Source organism: Colobus angolensis, unplaced genomic scaffold, assembly GCF_000951035.1.
Source record: "Colobus angolensis palliatus isolate OR3802 unplaced genomic scaffold, Cang.pa_1.0 Scaffold91, whole genome shotgun sequence".
Lineage (NCBI taxonomy): Eukaryota > Metazoa > Chordata > Mammalia > Primates > Cercopithecidae > Colobus > Colobus angolensis.
In genome coordinates this window covers 3,290,689-3,309,411 of record NW_012123043.1, presented here as the reverse complement: position 1 = coordinate 3,309,411, position 18,723 = coordinate 3,290,689, and the positions used below count along the sequence as shown (strand labels likewise).

The window sequence follows — 18,723 nt, the reverse complement described above, 5'->3', positions numbered from 1 at the left end:
AAAAAAAAAAAAAAAAAAAATTGTGCGAGCCTGGACAAACCACTTAATTTCTAAGTGGCTCAGTTTCTTCTAAGTGTATATAATGTGTTTTATGCACATACACACGATTTTTCATTATGCTACGTTATGTATATTACTGTATTATTTTCCATTATGCTATATGTATATTAGTCTATGTAATCTACATAGTATAGCATAATGGAAAAATATCTGTGCATATATATTAGGTAATGCTAACCGCTTTACATGGTTGTTGTGAAGATTTAGGTGAAGCATTGTGCTTGGCATATAATAACACTGAGTGTTACTTATGAAAATAGCATTTTCTCTATGATTTGTGGTTTTGATTTTAAAGATTTTAATTGTGAAGTATTTCTCCTGTTTTCATTTTTGATGCTATAATAGAAGGATTTACCCCAAAATTTCTATAATATCTGATACTTAAAAGTGCAAATAATCAGTAAACGGCAATAGACCATGTGTACAAGGCTATGTTGAGCGGTGTGCAGTGTTTCAACACTGCTATGTGTGAGGAAGAGGACTCCATCTCTTCATCAGTGGAAGCTGGCGAATGGAAGAAAAGCTTGATATAAAGAGTGTCATGATGTCCACTGTTCCTTTCAGGCATAGCCGCGGGATGCTAGGCTGATTCTGTGATAATCACATAGTGCTTTATTTATTTATTTATTTTTTGAGATGGAGTCTAACTGTGTCGCCCAGGTTGGAGTGCAGTGGTGAAGTCTTGGCTCACCGCAACCTCTGCCTCCTGGGTTCAAGAGATTCTTCTGCCTCAGCCTCCCGAGTAGCTAGGAATACAGGCACATGCCACCATGCCTGGCTAATTTTTGTATTATTAGTAGAGACGGGGTTTCACCATGTTGGCCAGGCTGGTCTCAAACTCTTGACCTCGTGATCCCAAAGTGCTGGGATTACAGGGGTGAGCCACCACCACGCCTGACCATTAATCATATGGTACTTTATATGTAACTTTATTAATGGTACAATAAATCTCATTATATAATTTCCTTAACAGAATATTGAAGGATGTTTGTTCCAAGATCTTTAAAAATCAAGAGGCACGCTAATGATCATGGCAAAAGTTGTGTGGCTAAGATAATTAAATCAGACCCAGAAGACCTTCAGTTGGACGAAAGCAGAGATGCTCCCGTTGAGGCTCTAGTTACAGAAGCAGCCACAACACCAGACAGGCACAGCAGCGAATCATGCCCTTTCCCCAGCCCAGGTGGCCAGTTGGCAGAGGTTCATTCAGTAAGTCCCAAGCAGGATGCAAAGGACAGCCATCCTTCTGAAGAGCCTGTTAAGTCATTTTCCAAAACACAGCGCTGGGCAGAGCCGGGGGAACCCGTCTGTGTTGTCTGTGGTCGTTACGGAGAGTATATCTGTGATAAGACAGATGAAGATGTGTGTAGTTTGGAGTGTAAAGCGAAACATCTTCTTCAGGTTAAGGAAAAGGAAGAGAAATCAAAACTCAGCAATCCACAGAAGGCTGATTCTGAGCCAGAGTCTCCACTGAATGCTTCCTATGTCTACAAAGAGCACCCCTTTATTTTGAACCTTCAGGAGGACCAGATTGAAAATCTTAAACAGCAGCTGGGAATTTTAGTTCAAGGGCAAGAAGTCACTAGGCCCATTATTGACTTTGAACATTGTAGTTTCCCTGAGGTCTTAAATCACAATTTGAAGAAATCAGGCTATGAGGTGCCAACCCCCATTCAAATGCAGATGATTCCTGTGGGACTTCTGGGAAGAGACATTCTGGCCAGTGCAGATACTGGCTCAGGAAAAACAGCTGCTTTTCTTCTTCCTGTTATCATGCGAGCTTTATTTGAGGTAAGTATTAATAATAGAGTTCACATGTATTATTCTTGGAAACAAGTGAGGTATTTAACAAGTTTCATTCTTAACTGTATTAAAATTGCAAACTAAAACTAAATATTTGGAATTTTAGTCACTAGTGCCTGTAGTGATTTTGCTTCTGATAGTAGTTTGTACGAAAACATAATTTCAGGAAATTTTTCTTGTATTATATTGAACCAGAGATCTCTTTATTGAGGATCTAAAAATTTGCTCCCTTACAAAACATTTTGTTTTTAACAGTTTTTCTGTTAACAGAATAAGCTTTGGATTTGAGGGGGAAAAGATCCAGCTGACCAGACGAGCAGCAGTTTGTACGTCAGTTTAGTCTCCTTGGATTTTGTATTTTGAAGAAACTGATTTATACTGAAGTTGGAACACATCATAGAGTTTCAAAATACGCTTTTTTTTTGGAGACTGAGTTTCACTCTTGTTCCCCAGGCTGGAGTGCAATGGCACAATCTCAGCTTATTGCAACCTCCGCCTCCCAGGTTCAGGTGATTCTCCTGCCTCAGGCTCCTGAGTAGCTGGGATTACAGGCATGTGCCACCACACCCAGCTAATTTTGTATTTTTAGTAGAGATGGTGTTTCTCCTTGTTGGTCAGGCTGGTCTTGAACTCCTGACCTTAGGTGATCCAACCGCCTCAGCCTCACAAAGTGCTGGGGTTGCCGGCGTGAGCCACCGCACCCAGCGTCAAAATACACTCTTAAATGTGATCTATGGTTCATCTTAAAATAATCACTACCGTACCTTACTTGTTAGTTTATAGTGTATAGAGCACTTTCACATATAATTAGTTTATTTTATTTTATTTTTTTTTTTTGAGACGGAGTCTCGCTTCTGTCACCCAGGCTGGAGTGCAGTGGCTGGATCTCAGCTCACTGCAAGCTCCGCCTCCCGGGTTCACGCCATTCTCCTGCCTCAGCCTCCTGAGTAGCTGGGACTACAGGCGCCCGCCACCTCGCCCGGCTAGTTTTTTTTTGTATTTTTTAGTAGAGACGGGGTTTCACCATGTTAGCCAGGATGGTCTTGATCTCCTGACCTCGTGATCCGCCCGTCTCGGCCTCCCGAAGTGCTGGGATTACAGGCTTGAGCCACCGCGCCCGGCCACATATAATTAGTTTAACAAACATTTTGAGTAATTACTGTTTCCCAAGTACTGATGAACTTGTGAAGTATGAAGTATGGCAGGAAGGGAAGTAAGTAAAAAATGTGGGCAAGGCGGGGCACAGTGGCTCACGCTTGTAATCCCAGCACTTTGGGAAGGCGAGGTGGGTGGATCACCTGAGATCTGGAGTTTAAGAGCAGCCTGGTCAACATGGAGAAACCCCATCTCTGCTAAAGATACAAAATTAGCCGGGCATGATGGCGCATGCCTGTAATCCCAGCTACTCGGGAGGCTGAGGCAGGAGAATTGATTGAACCCCGGAGGCGGAGATTGCAGTGATCCGAGATTGTGCCATTGCACTCCAGCCTAGGCAACAAGAGCGAATTTCTGTTTCAAAAAAAAAAAAAAAAAAATGTGGGCAAAGAGAGGAAAGATAAAGGAGAAAAAAATTGGAAAACTAAAGAGTAGTAGAAGATAGTGTGAGGAAAAAAAAGTGCTAGATTGTTTATAGGTCACACATGCTGGAAGACCAAAATAGAGCCATAAAGCCCGAAATAGGATGTGGGTATATATGTAAGTTATATGGACAAAGAAAGAAGTGAATCCACAAGAGAGCCAAGAGGGAAAGACCAAGGGTAGCATGCCAGCTTTTACCAGATCTTCATGGTGACTATTGGGTTCTCTCTTCAGAGGAGGATGACTGTAGATTACAGAGTCCAATGAACTAGGAGCAAATCTTCAGTTTTCTCACCTTGGTTACTGTGGACACCTCTCCCCAGCCCCAATTTTGATCACTGTATTCTGTGTTATGTGAGAAATGGATTTAATTTATGTTGGTTTCGGAGGAAAAAAGTCTGCAGCAAGCAGAAGGCAGGAGGACTCATATCCAGTTGGGAACACTTTAAAAGGGCCATGTTCCTGGAATCCTTGTGAAGATTTAGTTCATATCAGCAGGAATTAATTGCTGGTGTTTATAAACTTGTTTTTCACATCTTTGCAGAGCAAAACTCCATCTGCACTCATTCTTACACCAACCAGAGAGTTAGCCATTCAGATAGAGAGACAAGCTAAAGAATTGATGAGTGGCCTGCCACGCATGAAAACCGTGCTTCTTGTAGGGGGCTTACCCTTACCCCCACAGCTTTATCGTCTGCAACAACATGTTAAGGTAAGCACTGATTTGATACAATGTCTTTGAAAAGTTTTGTAAGCAATACAGGATCTAGAGTTTTTTCCCCCCTTGAAGAACTTTTAAAAGTATGATTTTAGAGAGCCTTTAAATTCTTACCAAGTAAGCCTTAGGGTTGTTTTTGTTTTTTAAGTTTGTTTTATATAGGAAGGGAAAGAAACACAATTTAATGAGTGCCCGTTATATGCCAAAGGCTGTTGAATGTTCTCACATGCATTATCTCATTTAAGCATCACATTTACTTCTGAAGGTGGGTTGGCGTAATCCCTAGTCCATGTTTTATAGTTGAGAAGTTGAATCTCAGAAAGGTGGGGTTTATTTAAGGATCTATAGCTAATAAATAGTAGTTGCCAAAATTGATACTTTGATTTACCTGTCTTTCCTCCTTCCTTAGCCATGCTGTTCCGCGTAGTCTGTATTTTCTGATATGTAAAACTATGTAAAAGCAATGTGGTCTGGTAGCTGCATGGCCATAGATAAGTTACTTCACTTTTGTGGGCTTCAGTTTTCTTAAGTTTGAATGGGTGGCTGAAGATACCTGCCTTTAAAATGAAAATGTTTAATGGAAGGTTTGGCACAGATGCTGACCAATCAAAGTAGGCTGCAGCTTTGGTGCAGGAACTGGGTCCTCGAGGCCCCTTGGTGTTCTAGGCATTAACTGTTATAGTTAACTGGGGTGGTAGGGAGGCCCTGGCGACCCAGGGGAGGAGCTAGGTTGGTAGGGAGGCCCTGGCGACCCAGGGGAGGAGCTGGGTTGGCAGGGAGTTGGGGAAGGGCACTCCGGGGGCTGGGGCAGCAGTACCAGCTGGGATGAAGCTCCTGCAGTATTCGACAACTTCTATGGGTGAATATCAGCCTTTCATGTTGGAATCTTTTGAAGGTCAAATCAGATATATCTGATAGATTTAAAGCCTGTAGAATGTTGTTTTAAGAAATTAGAGGCTGATAATTAATGGGATATTGGATCAGTGCTTTTTTAAGGTGGACCTCCAGTATATAAAACAGATAAAGGTGATATCAATACCAAATTATAAATTCAGCAATATGTATTTATAAAGTAAACAATACAAGTATTTTTGATGGACATCAAATTTGAAGTTGGTTAATGGCGTTTAACTGCAGTCTCATATCAACCTCTGCATTAAATTTATTTTCATTGCAAAGAATGGATAACATTATAATTCAAATGGATAAGTAGCTGCGAACTTCTAACAGCTTTTAAACTAAGCTTGCATTCCAATTCTTAAAACAAAGTATGTTAACATATTGGTATTAGTCTCCAGTTACCCAGGCTGGAGTGCAGTGGCGCAACCTCTGCTCACTGCAACCTCTGTCTCCCGGGTTCAAGCGATTCTCCTGCCTCAGCCTCCAGAGTAGCTGGGACTACAGGCGCCCACCACCATTCTTAGCTAATTTTTGGTTTTTTTTTTTTTTTGAGACAGAGTCTCGCTCTGTCACCCGGGCTGGAGTGCAGTGGCCGGATCTCAGCTCACTGCAAGCTCCGCCTCCCGAGTTTACGCCATTCTCCTGCCTCAGCCTCCCGAGTAGCTGGGACTACAGGCGCCCGCCACTTCGCCCGGCTAGTTTTTTGTATTTTTTAGTAGAGACGGGGTTTCATCATGTTAGCCAGGATGGTCTCGATCTCCTGACCTCGTGATCCGCCCGTCTCGGCCTCCCAAAGTGCTGGGATTACAGGCTTGAGCCACCGCGCCCGGCCTAATTTTTGGTATTTTTAATAGAGACGGGGTTTCACCATGTTGGCCAGGCTGGTCTTGAATTCCTGAACTCAGGTGATCCACCTGCCTCGGCCTCCCAAAGCACACATTTTTTTAAAAAACAATCTCAAACTTAAAGAAAGGTGGTAAGTAGAGTAAATGAAACTTTTTTTTCCCTCCCAAACCTTTTGGAAGTAACTTGCTGACTTGATGCCCTCTCACCCCCATATACTTTACAGTATGATTGTTACAAACAAGGACACTGTCTTACATAACCGTAATACAATTATGGAATGAGGAAATTAACATTGTGTATTAGTCCATGCTTGCACTGCTATAAAGAAATACTTGAGACTGGGTAATTTATAAGGAAAAGCGCTTTAATTGACTCATGGTTCTGCAGGCTGTACAGGAAGCATAGTGGCTTCTGCCTCTGAGGAGGCCTCAGGAAGCTTCCAATCATGGCAGAAGGCAGAGGGGGAGCGAGGAGCTTCACATGACCAGTGCAGGAGGAAGAAAGAGAGTGGGGAGGTGCTACACACTTTTAAACAACTAGATCTCACAGTAACTATCATGACAGCACCAGGGGGAAGGGTACTAAACCATGAGAAATAGCTGCCATGATCCAATCACCTCCCTTCAGATCCCACCTCCAACATTGGGGATTACAGTTCGACATGCAATTTGGGTGGGAACACAGCTCCAAACAGTGTCACGTTGATACATTAGATCACATCAGGAATTAATATTGGTATCATCTACTCCTCCGTCCCCATTCACATTTTTATAATTGTTCCATCACTTTTTATAGCACAAGAATCCAGTTCAGAATCACATGTTGCATTTAGTTGTCATGTCTTTGTCATCTCCTTCAATTTGAAACGGTTCCTCCATCTTTCCTTTTTTTTCCTCATAATCTTGGCCCTTTTAAGGTTTATAAGCTACTTACTTTGAAGAACATCCCTCAACTGATTAGATTCAAGTTACATGTCTTTGACAGGGATATCACAGAAGAGATGCTTTGTTTTTTTCATTGCATCCTTTTAGGTTGCACACAGTATCAGTATGTCCTTTTCCTGGTGATAGGAGCTGTAAAGTAGTTGTAAAGTTTATTTTTTTCCCCTTTGAGTTTAGTAAATATTTTGGGGAGAGTACTTTGAGATGTACTTTGAAATGTAAATTTCTCATTCTTCACTACACTTTGAATTTATGTATATATTTATTTCTATCTGTATGGACTCACGGCTTCCTGTTATTCAGAGGTTTATAATCTGTTATCATTATTTGTTTTGATGCTCCAGTTGATCTCTATCTGTCCAGTGGAAGCACCTTCAAGTTGGTTTCTATGTCCTTTGTTCAGATCTCCATCATTCTTTGAGTCTTCCTTACTTTCTATCTAAAGAAGATGTTCCATGCTTACATTTTTCTTTCCCTGCCCCAGCCCTGGAATCATGCCTTCTCCAAGGAGCCCTGGTTTCTTTTATTAGAGGATAGCATTTAAAAAGAAAGTTCTGGGCTATGTGTGTTGATTGCTATTGGACTATCACTGCTTCTAGGACCTCCCAGTGGATACAGCTAGGGAATACAGCTCTCAGCGTCTGCCAGGGATTGGTTCCAGGATCCCCTGCATATGTACCAAAATCTTTGCATACTTTGATCCTGCAGTCGGCCCTGCTGAACCTGAGTATTGTTGATCTGTATTTGGTTGAAATTGATATGTTTCAGTGGACTCACACAGTTGAAATCCATGTTGTTCAAGGGTCAGCTGGATATCCAAGTGTGTGTTTTTCTGTATCTGTATTTATTAGAAACCATGAGACCATAAGTTCATGTTGATACTTCCAATTTCAATTCAATACAACAGGATTCATTCATGTTTATAACTGACAGAAACCTGCCACTCATTTTCCTTTCGTATTTATTTATTTGACCAATTCTCTTCTATGGAGCCCACCTCCCACCGTCAGCACCGCCCCTCCCACAGCGATGCCTTCCTCACCTCACAGACTCCACCCTGCACTGTCCTCAGCCCCTTGGGCTGCAGCACCCCATGCAGGGCTGCCCACCTGTCACTTCCACCCCTCTCACCAGCCTGAGCTCCCTCCCAGGTGCCCTCTGAGAAAAAATAACCAAAACCTGTCTGTTCAGCAAAGCTGCCCTCCAAGAGCAAGGGCAAAATAAAAAAGCTTTTCAAATAAACAAAACTGAGAAAGTTACTACCAATACACCATGTAAGAGAACTTTAAAACTAAGGTAGTCTACAGACAAAGAAGATTGTGCCAGAAAGGAGGGTGTAGGATGGAAACAATGGCAGCTGAGGAAAATAGTAAGCATGTGGGTAAATCTCAGGAAACATTGAATGAAATAGTAATCATAATGAACAACCTGTGGGTTTCAAAATAAAGTAGAAGTTAAATACTGGCCAATGGTAGCATAGAAGCAAAGGGGAGATGTGATTGGTATTAAAGCATTTTTCCTTATTGTTTAAAAAAAGGTAAAAATAAGCCGAATGCAGTGGCTCACACTTGTAATCACAGCACTTTGGGAGGTCAAGGCGGGAGGATTATTTGAGCCCAGGAGTTTGAGACCAGTCTGGGCAACATAGAGACCTTGTCTCTACAAAAAAGTCAAAAAATTAGCCAGATGTGGTGGCATGCCTGTAGTCCCAGTTACTTGGGAGGCTGAGGTAGGAAGACCCCTAGAGCCGGGGAAGTTGAGGCTGCAGTGAGCCATGATTGTGCCACTGCACTCCTGCTGGGTGACAGAGCGAGATTGTATAAAAAAAAAGCGCCCCCATTGTTAGCCACTAACATATTATAAAATTGTTAAGAGCCTTAAGCAACCTTAAAAATCACTTTGCCCAACCTCTTAATTTAAAAATGAAATAAAAAGCCCAAAGGTGTTACGGAATTTTCACTTGTTTACAGAACAATATCAGTCAAACTGCCTACAAAGGCCCTTCCTGGTGCCTGCCTCAGCCTGCCCCATTCTCCCTCACCATTTGGAAACTTCACTGGCCTCCCAGCCTTAGGAATGTCATAGATACTTTTCTCTCTCCTTAATCACTCCTCACCTTGCTCACGCCCACTGATCCTTTAGGTTTGACCTGTGTGTTGGGTAGGACTGGGTAGGTCCCTCCAATTATGGCATAGTATATTTATCTCACATAGTATATTTATCTCACATAGTATATTTATCTCACATAGTATATTTCTCTCACATAGTATATTTCTCTCACATATTTCTCTCACATAGTATATTTATCTCACATAGTATATTTATCTCACATAGTATATTTATCTCACATAGTATATTTATCTCACATAGTATATTTCTCTCACATAGTATATTTATCTCACATAGTATATTTCTCTCACATAGTATATTTATCTCACATAGTATATTTCTCTCATGAGCACTTTCTTGTTTTATCTGTTTCTTCCTTTGTGTTACAAGTTTCATGAGAGCGGAGACTGTGTCTGACTTGTTCATCACTGAATTCTGAGTGTTTAACACAGTGTCTGGTACATATGAGTCGCTCAATCAGTATGGAATGAATGAATGAAAATGGCTATTACCGATTTTTTTAATTTGCTTCTTCTCTTTTATTCAGGTTATCATAGCAACCCCTGGGCGACTTCTGGATATAATAAAGCAGAGCTCTGTAGAACTCTGTGGTATAAAGATTGTTGTAGTAGATGAAGTAAGTAGTGGTGTTTGAAAAACGGTTACATGATTTTACACAATTTAGGGAAAGTATAGTTATATAATTTCATTGTATATTCAGGACATTTTCTCTCTCTAAAAAAAAAAAAACCTCAGGGACTTTTAAAGCGTTGCAGCAGTGCTTCTTAAGCTGTTTCCTGTGTAGCGCTGAAGCTATCATAATGTGTGCTACACTAAAATTACACCAGAGCCGTCTTTTCCTAATTGACAGAAAACACAAATTCAGTACATACCCTATTCTCAATAGTAAGTTGTTTTTTGTTTGTTTTTTTTTTTTAAGCATTTGATGCTTACTATTGTTTGTTTGCAAAAATAGTCAGTGTCAGGTAATGAGACAGGGTTTTGCTCTGTTGCTCAGGTCACCCCAAGCTGGAGTGCAGTGACGGAAACACAGCTCACTGCAGCCTCAACCTCCCACACTCAAGTGATCCACCCACCTCAGCCTCCTGAGTAGCTGGGACTACAGGCACGCATATCACCATGCCTGGCTAATTTGGTTTTTGTAGAGATGGGGTCTCACTATATTACCCAGGCTGATTAGTCTTGAACTCCTGGGCTCAAGGGATCCTCCTGCCTTGGCCTCCCAAAGTACTGGGATTATAGGCATGAGCCGCCGTGCCCAGCAGATGGCCTTTAAATTTTTTTTTTTTTTCTGTGTGGACGTAGGCATCTGTGGTCCTGATTTCCTATGTTACATATACTATAGAGGCATTTTTATAATTTTGGCCTGCTTAATAAGATGAAGTAAAAGTGTTGTTGCTCGGTGATATTCTGCCAAGGGAACATAGGACCGTGTGCCAGCCCACCTGCAGGGCACATGCATCTTCCCAGATGTCTTACCAGCAGTGACAGAGCAGAGGCCTGGCATTACCCAGCAGTGGTCACAAATGCGGGGTGCCAGGTGCTGACCAGTGATGGTGTCTTAGCCTGCCTTCCGTGGGCCCCAGTAAGTAGCAGTAGGATAGAACACGTAGCCAGTACCCACGAGATCAAGATTTGAACATTTACTCCACCTCCCATGAGATCTTAGGCAAGCTGGTTAATCTTCTAGAGCTATGGCAAGGATGAAGAATGATGGTGAAAATGTCTTTTTTTCTTTTTTGTTGAGAGAGTGTTTAGCTCCTGTTGCCTCGGCTGGAGTGCAATGGCGCGATCTCGGCTCACTGCAACCTCTACCTCCCGGGTTCAAGCAATTCTCCTGCCTCAGCCTCCTGAGTAGCTGGGATTACAGGCACCTGCCACCGTGCCCAGCTAACTTTCTTTTTGTGTTTTTAGTAGTGACAGGGTTTCACCATGTTGTCCAGGCTGGTCTTGAACTCCTGACCTAAGGTGATCCACCCTTCTCGGCCTCCCAAAGTTTTGAGCTTACAGGCGTGAGCCACCGCATCCGCCCAAAAATGTCTTATAGACTGAAGAGTCCTGCTACTGCTAAGTCAGCAGTTTTCTGACACGGCCATTTGGTAGAACTGACTTATTGCATCTGATTATCATTAGACATACTGTCACCCTGAACATCACTGGGCTTCCCTTTGTTGATAAGCCCCATGTTCTTAAATTCTCCCCATCTTACGAGCTAGAGAAGTAATTTTTTTTTTAAGACAGTTTCCCTCTGTCACACAGGCTGGAGTGCAATGGCATGATCTTGGCTCACTGCCACCTCCACCTTTTAGGCTCAAGTGATTCTCGTATCTCAGCCTCCCGAGTAGCTGGGATTACAGGCGTGTGCCACCATACCTGGCTAATTTTTATGTTTTTAGTTGAGACAGAGTTTCACCATGTTGGCCAGGCTGGTCTCAAACTCCTGGCCTCAAGTGATCCGCTCACCTTAGCCTCCCAAAGTGGTGGGATTACAGGCATGAGCCACCGCACCTGGCCTGCAAAGTAATTCTTTTTTTTTTTGAGACAGGGTCCCACTCTGCCGCCCAGGTTGGAGTGCAGTGGCCCAATCTCAGCTCACTGCAACCTCCACCTCCTGGGTTCAAGGAATTCTCCTGCCTCAGCCTCCCGAGTAGCTGGGATTACAGGCGTGTGCCACCATACCTGGCTAATTTTTATGTTTTTAGTTGAGACAGAGTTTCACCATGTTGGCCAGGCTGGTCTCAAACTCCTGGCCTCAAGTGATCCGCTCACCTTAGCCTCCCAAAGTGGTGGGATTACAGGCATGAGCCACCGCGCCCGGCCAAAGTAATTCTTATATGGATTTTAAGGTTAGGTTCCACTCATCCTCACTTCTCTCTTTGTTTTTCAAATTTGTTTAGAGATGGGGTCTTGCTGTGTTGCCTAGGCTGGTCTTGAATTCCTGGGCTCAAGTGATCCTCCTGCCTTGACCTCCCAAAGTGTTGGGATTACAGGTGTGAGCCCCTGCACCTGGCCTCATCCTCACTTCTCTTTACAGCATTTTCATTTTCTTCCACTAACGAGGCTTCATGAGACACTTTAGTGCTGTACTCACCATTATGGTACAAGGGAAGTATTCTTTCGGCAAACATTTATCAAGCGCCTGTATGTGCAGCCTGTGTCCCAGCTCCTTGGCATTTAAGGAATATGGTTTCTGGGTGATCTAGAGGGGAAATGAGCTGGTAAACAACAGAGTCAGTTATATACAGAAACTGCAGTCAGTACAGAAGTATTATTTAGGTACAAATTGACCAGTTCTGGATAAGTTTGGATGGCATCACAGAGAAGTTTTGAACAGCATTCAAGCCTACAAGGTGCTGAAATAGTGTTGGAGAGAAAAGATACATATACTGAAGTAAAGGCAAGAACATTATCATGTGTACGGAGATACAAAAGTACTAACATGATGTAGGCCAGGGGTTGGCAAACACTTTCTGTAAAGGACCAGATGGTAAATATCTTAGGCTTTGGGGGCTGTATAGTCTCTGTGGCAGCTACTCAATACAAATGTAGATGGTATGAAAGTGAATGGGTATGACGGGGTTCCCATAAAACATTATTTGCAAAAACAGGTAAAGGTCTAAATTTGTCCCCAGAACTGTAGTTTGCCAATGGCTGATAGAAGATACTAGTGAAAAAATTGGACTGAATGGCTGGGCACATTGGCTCACACCTGTAATCCCAGCACTTTGGGAGACTGAGGCAGGCATATCACCTGAGGTCGGGAGTGCGAGACCAGCCTAATCAACATGGAGACACCCCATCTCTGCTAAAAATACAAAATTAGCCGGGCGTGGTGGCACATGCCTGTAATCCCAGCTATTTGGGAGGCTGAGGCAAGAGAATTGCTTGAACCCGGGAGGCGGAGGTTGAGGTGAGCCAAGATTGCGCCATTGCACTCCAGCCTGGGCAACAGGAGTGAAACTCCGTCTCAAAAAAAAAAAAAAAAAAAAGGACTGTATATGATATGCTAATTGTTCAGGAGAAATAAGGTCAGAAGGAAAAATGAGAGAGTAAATGTATTAGCACTGCAAAAAATGGCTTCTCGGAGGTAATGGCATTTGACCTGGGCTTCAGAAGATGGAAAAAGATTTAGAAAACAAGAGGATGTATCAACTGTTCCAAGTGAAGGGGCCAACATAAGCAGAGTCAGAAAGTCCAAGTGCATGTGTGCAGGGGGCAGAGAAGAGACCACCAGCTTGAAGAATTCTTCCTGAGAAATAATAGGAGGTAAAATTGGGTTGTTAGGGTGGGGCCAAATTACAGAGGGCCTGGACAGGAAGGCAGAGGAATTTGGATTTGATGTGGGAGACAGTGAGGCTTTCTAAATTATTGAGTAGTGGTTTAAGAGGTTACCCTGCTGCTTGGTACAGGAGAAATGAAAGAATCTAAAACAGAGCAGCCAGCAATCCAGACAGGGGTGAGGGGTTACAGGGTGGAGGCAGTAGGAGTCACAGGCCAAATCCAAGAGTCACTCGTGCATCTTCTGATGCCTGAGGATGAGAGAGGAAGAAGGCAATAGAGGTGACTCCATCAGTTATAGTTGTGCCTTTTATTTTAAAAAGGACATATGAGCAAATCTGGGTCTTGGTAGTAATGTTTGAGTTTGGCTTTAGACATGGTGAATTTCCTGCAAATGATGAACTAAGGGGTAGTACTCTGAAAATCTAAAATAGGCATTAGGGAGTCCCTCTGAACCTTTTCTGGCTCAGGAGGCTGCCGATAAAACTTTTAAAAATAAAATAGGCATCAGAATCCATGAAATGCATGGTTTCTCTAAGGGAGACAAGTTAGAAATGAGCAGAAACAGGCTGGGGCTAAGGGCCTGCCTTGTGGAGTTTGAAGATGAGTCAGTAAAAAGCTGCTTGAGACGCCAGAGAGGAACTGAGAATGAATAATATCCTTGAAGAAGAGAGAACCACTGTTTCACGAGGAGGGTGAAGATGCAAGAATAGTCAGAGGTGAAAACTCAGATAATTCCTTTGAAATGATCTGCTTTGCGACCCTCCGTTCTTCTGTCATACCTGTCCTTTGGCCTGGAATTCTCTCCCATCCTTTCTACCTGCTCTTCCTTCTTTATCTGTTAGTAACTCTGAAATCCTTCACTCCCCCTGTCAGATTTTAGGCCTTTGTTTCTCTCTGCTCTGTTGAACTGTGCATAGATTTTTAAAATTTTTTCTTAGCACAGTGTTTGCCCAAGTTTCCTTAATTATAAGAGTCACCTGGCTTGTTCAGTGAACATCAGACAAGACCAGACCTCTCACTTCGATATTCTGATTCAGTAGGTGTGAGTTGTAGCCAGAAATTTCTAAAAACTCATTCCAGGTGATCTTTTTTTTTCCCCCCCTCAGGTGATTCTTTTTTTTTTCCCCCCCGACCCAGGCTGGAGTGCAGTGGCGTGATCTCGGCTCACTGGAAGCTCCGCCTCCCGGGTTCCTGCCATTCTCCTGCCTCAGCCTCCCGAGTAGCTGGGACTACAGGCGCCTGCCACCATGCCCGGCTAATTTTTTGTATTTTTAGTAGAGATAGGGTTTTACTGTGTTAGCCAGGATGGTCTCCATCTCCTGACCTCGTGATGCACCCGCCTCGGCCTCCCGAAGTGCTGGGATTACAGGCTTGAGCCACCGTGCCCCGCCCTTCAGGTGATTCTTATCTTCAGAGAGGTTTGGGCCACATTGAGTAGTAAGTTGCCTGACATATAGGTAGGTGCTTATTTAGTGCTTAGAATTAGTGAGTGTTCATTTATTTACAAAATACGTTGTTAGGGCTTTTCATGTGCTGACACTTGTTGGTTTTGAGAATACAGTGGAAAATGAGACATATGAGCTGTCTCATGGAACTGTAATAAATGTACTTACACAAGGCGATATGGCAGTGGCAACCGGGAAGGGGGGATTACCTTAGATTGGGAGTCAAGGAGAGCTCTCTGAGAAGATGACATTTATGCTAAGATCTGAATGAGGAGCCAGTCATGCAGAGATCCATCTGGAGGCAAGACTTTCAGCCAGGAAGACTTTCAACAGGGGAGCAAGCGTGAGGTATTTGGGAACAGAAGGAAGGTTGGTGTGGCAGAGTCACGGGCAGTGAGGGGAGAGTGCTAGGAGATGGAGAAGTGGACAAAGATGAGAACGTGTAAGACTTTTTAGTCATGGTTAGAAGTTGGATTTTATTCTAAGTGTGATGGGAAACCATTGGAGGGTTTAAGCAGAGGAGGGTAAAGATCTGATTTATATTTTAGAAGAATCTGTCTGGTTCCTTGAGGAGAATTGGTTGTGGGATGGGGGTGACAGGATTGCGAGCAGTCTTGCAAGTATGAGCTGGGAGAAGGGACCAGCTCTGGGGTGTGCTGGTGGGTTGACAGGATGATTAATGGAGTCAGTGTCAGGTGGTGAAGAGAAGAGATGAAATAAGAGTTTCTGATGGTGCTGTTTCCTGGGATGTGTTCTGGGATAGGAGTGGGTTTGGCAGGAAGGAAATAGAAACTTCTGTTTTGAATGTGTTGAACTTGAGGGGCCTGTTGGAACCAAGTGGAGATGTTAAGTCGGCAGATAGTTTCTACCACTTGAGTTCGGGGAAGCAGTTGTGGCCTGAGATATGATTTTGGGAGTCTTTGATGCATGCATGGTATTCAGAGCCGTGGAATTTGTTGATCTCCTCTGAGGAGAGAGCACAGATGGGGAAGGAAGAAGCCTGTGACCCAGCCCATGGGGCTCCCCAGTGTATAGGGATTGAGAGAAAAGAAACGAGGCTCAGAGTAGCTAGTGAGGGAGGAGAAAAATCAGGAGAGGAGATGCTGGGGTGCAGGGGCCCACGCCTGTAATCCCAGCACTTTGGGAGGTCAAGGCGAGAGGATTGCTTGAGACTAGTAGTTCAAGACTAGCCTGGGCAACATGAGGAAACCTAGTCTCTGCAAAAAAAAAAAAATACAAATACCAAAAATTAGCCGGGCATGGTGGCACGTGCCTGTGGTCCCACCTGTGGTCCCAGCTACTCAGGAGGCTGAGGCAGGAGGATCGCTTGAGCCTAGGAGGCAGAAGTTGCAGTGAGCCATGATTATACCACTGCACTCCAGTCTGGCGACACAGCAAGACCCTGTCTCAAAAAAAAAAAAAAAAATGCTTTTTATGGCCCACTCTGCATTTTGAATAACATCTGTTGAATAATCTGTGCACATTAAAGACATGTTAGAAAATAGGGGTGGAGCCTGGGCAACATAGCAAAACCCCACCTCCACTAAAAATACAAAATTAGATGGGTGTGGTGGCGTGTGTCTGTAATCCCAGCTATTTGGAAAGCTGAGGTGGGAGGCTGGCTTGAGCCTGGGAGGTTGCACAGTAAGCCAAGATGGCACCACTGCACTCCAACCTGGGTGACAATTTTTTTTTCCACTGAATAATAGTAAAATGAATATTCAAATTTTAATATGGATGACAGCACATTAGTGGGCACTTAAAAATACAGTGCCAAACTGGGTGCCCTGGCTTGTGCCTGTAGTCCCAGCTACTTAGGAGGCTGAAGCTGGAGGATCTCTGGAGCCCAGGAGTTTAAGGTTCCAACAAGCTGGAATCATGCTACTGCACTCCAGCCTGTGCGATAGAGCAAGACCCTGTGTCAAAACAAACACCCACAATTCCTTAATAGTTTAAAAGAATTATCCTGAATCAAGGCTCAGAAGGGGAAAAAAAAGAATTAAATACCTCATTGTTCCCAAATTATAGACAACTGGATTGTATTTGCAACTCAAGATAGCCTTAATCTTTTTTTTTTTTTTTAATGGCAGCACTAACTTTAAAAAAAAATTTTTTTTATTTGCTTGGTAATTCATGGTTGTAACAAACCAACAGTACAGAAAAATAGAAGTGAAAGCCCCTGTCTTAGTCCATTCCTGGTGCTATAACAAAATACCTTAGACTGTGTAATTTATAAACAGCAGGAACTTTTTCTCACAGTTCTTGAAGCTGGAAAGTCCAGGTATCAAAGCGCTAACCTTGATTCAGTGTCTGGCGAGGGCCTGCTCTCTGCTTCAAAGATGGCACTGGCACACTCTTGCTGCATCCTCACACACGGCTCCATCCAGCCTCTTTTAGAAGGGCACTAGTTCCATTCATAAGGGCGGAACCTTCATGACTTAATCACCCCCTAAAGGCTTCCCCTCTTACTACCATTGTGGGTTAGATTTCAATATGTGAATTTAGGGGTGGTCACCACAGTTCAGACCATAGCAGCCCCTAACATTAATTCTTTTTTTTTTTTTTTTTTTTTTTGAGGCGGAGTCTCGCTCCGTCCCCCAGACCGGAGTGCAGTGGCCGGATCTCAGCTCACTGCTAGCTCCGCCTCCCTGGTTTGCGCCATTCACCTGCCTCAGCCTCCCGAGTAGCTGGGACTACAGGCGCCCGCTACCGCGCCCGGCTAGTTTTTTGTATTTTTTAGTAGAGACGGGGTTTCACCATGTTAGCCAGGATGGTCTTGATCTCCTGACCTCGTGATCCGCCCGTCTCGGCCTCCCAAAGTGCTGGGATTACACCTAACATTAATTTTTATTTAAAATAATATTTTATTATAAGCATAATCTGTGTGCATGGTTAAAAAAACAACTTTGCAAAAAACTAAAAGTGTAATTGCCTCCCTTAAAGCCCTCCAGCCTTCTCCCTGGTGTTAGCAATTAAGTTTCTTGAGTGTATACACATATAATATTTTTGTAGCATAAATAGGTATCTTGTTACACATAATATTTTGTACTTTGCTTTTTTTTTTTTTTACCTAGCAGTCATTCATTATTTAAAAAAGGGCTTGCTGATCATTTTTCTTGACAGCATAGTGTCATATGGATCTACCATAATTTAGCAAATCTCCTACTGATGAATATTTAGAATGTGTATAGCTTTTTACTACTATTAATAATGCCAATAATAACAGTCTTTGTATATCATTGTAAACATTTAGTTGCACAGTTTATAATTTTGTATAAACGTTTTCCCAGTTCTCTTGACATTGTGGTATAGTTTTGTATTTAAGAATTTTTAATTTTTATGTTGTTAGTTATATCAGTCTTTTTGGGGGGTGGTTCTGGATTTTAATGTCAAACAAGACTAACTTTAATACAATTTTATTTTAGGCTGATACCATGTTAAAGATGGGCTTTCAACAACAAGTGCTTGACATTTTGGAAAACATTCCTAATAATTATCAGACCATTTTGGTTTCAGCCACAATTCCAACTAGCATAGAGCAACTAGCAAGCCAGCTTCTGCATAATCCTGTGAGAATTATCACTGGAGAAAAGAACCTACCTTGTGCCAATGTACGTCAGATTATTTTGTGGGTAGAAGACCCAGCCAAAAAGAAAAAATTATTTGAAATTTTAAATGTGAGTAGTAAAGCAGTTAACCATGTTTTATGGATTGTGTTTGCATTTTTCATAGCTCTTAAGAGAATGATTTTTAGATTAAACTTTCGGGGAATTTGACAAAGGTATTTACTAATAAATTGCTTTACCTACCTTAGAATTCTGTGAGAATCAAATAAATAGCTATTTGGGAAAACATGTTGGATAGATACAGGGTTGGGTTTTCTTTGCCTTATTATAGAAATATATTTTAATATCAAGATTATTCCTAAGGAATATGTTCTCCTTTTGGCCGGGCGCGGTGGCTCAAGCCTGTAATCCCAGCACTTTGGGAGGCCGAGACGGGCGGATCACGAGGTCAGGAG

At 42.8% G+C, this 18,723-nt stretch overlaps 1 protein-coding gene across 2 annotated transcripts in view; it reads left to right on the top strand.

The window, feature by feature from the left end:
* The window catches only part of DDX59 (DEAD (Asp-Glu-Ala-Asp) box polypeptide 59), a 39,098-nt gene that overhangs the window by 1,963 nt on the left and 18,412 nt on the right, over positions 1–18,723 (top strand). For both annotated transcript variants that reach the window (XM_011931707.1, XM_011931706.1), the window contains exons 2-5: positions 1,034–1,851; positions 3,986–4,153; positions 9,503–9,592; positions 18,128–18,379. In XM_011931707.1, the coding sequence (XP_011787097.1) occupies positions 1,045–1,851; positions 3,986–4,153; positions 9,503–9,592; positions 18,128–18,379 (1,317 nt within the window). In that variant the 5' untranslated portion in view covers positions 1,034–1,044. The remainder of the gene's footprint in view (positions 1–1,033; positions 1,852–3,985; positions 4,154–9,502; positions 9,593–18,127; positions 18,380–18,723) is intronic.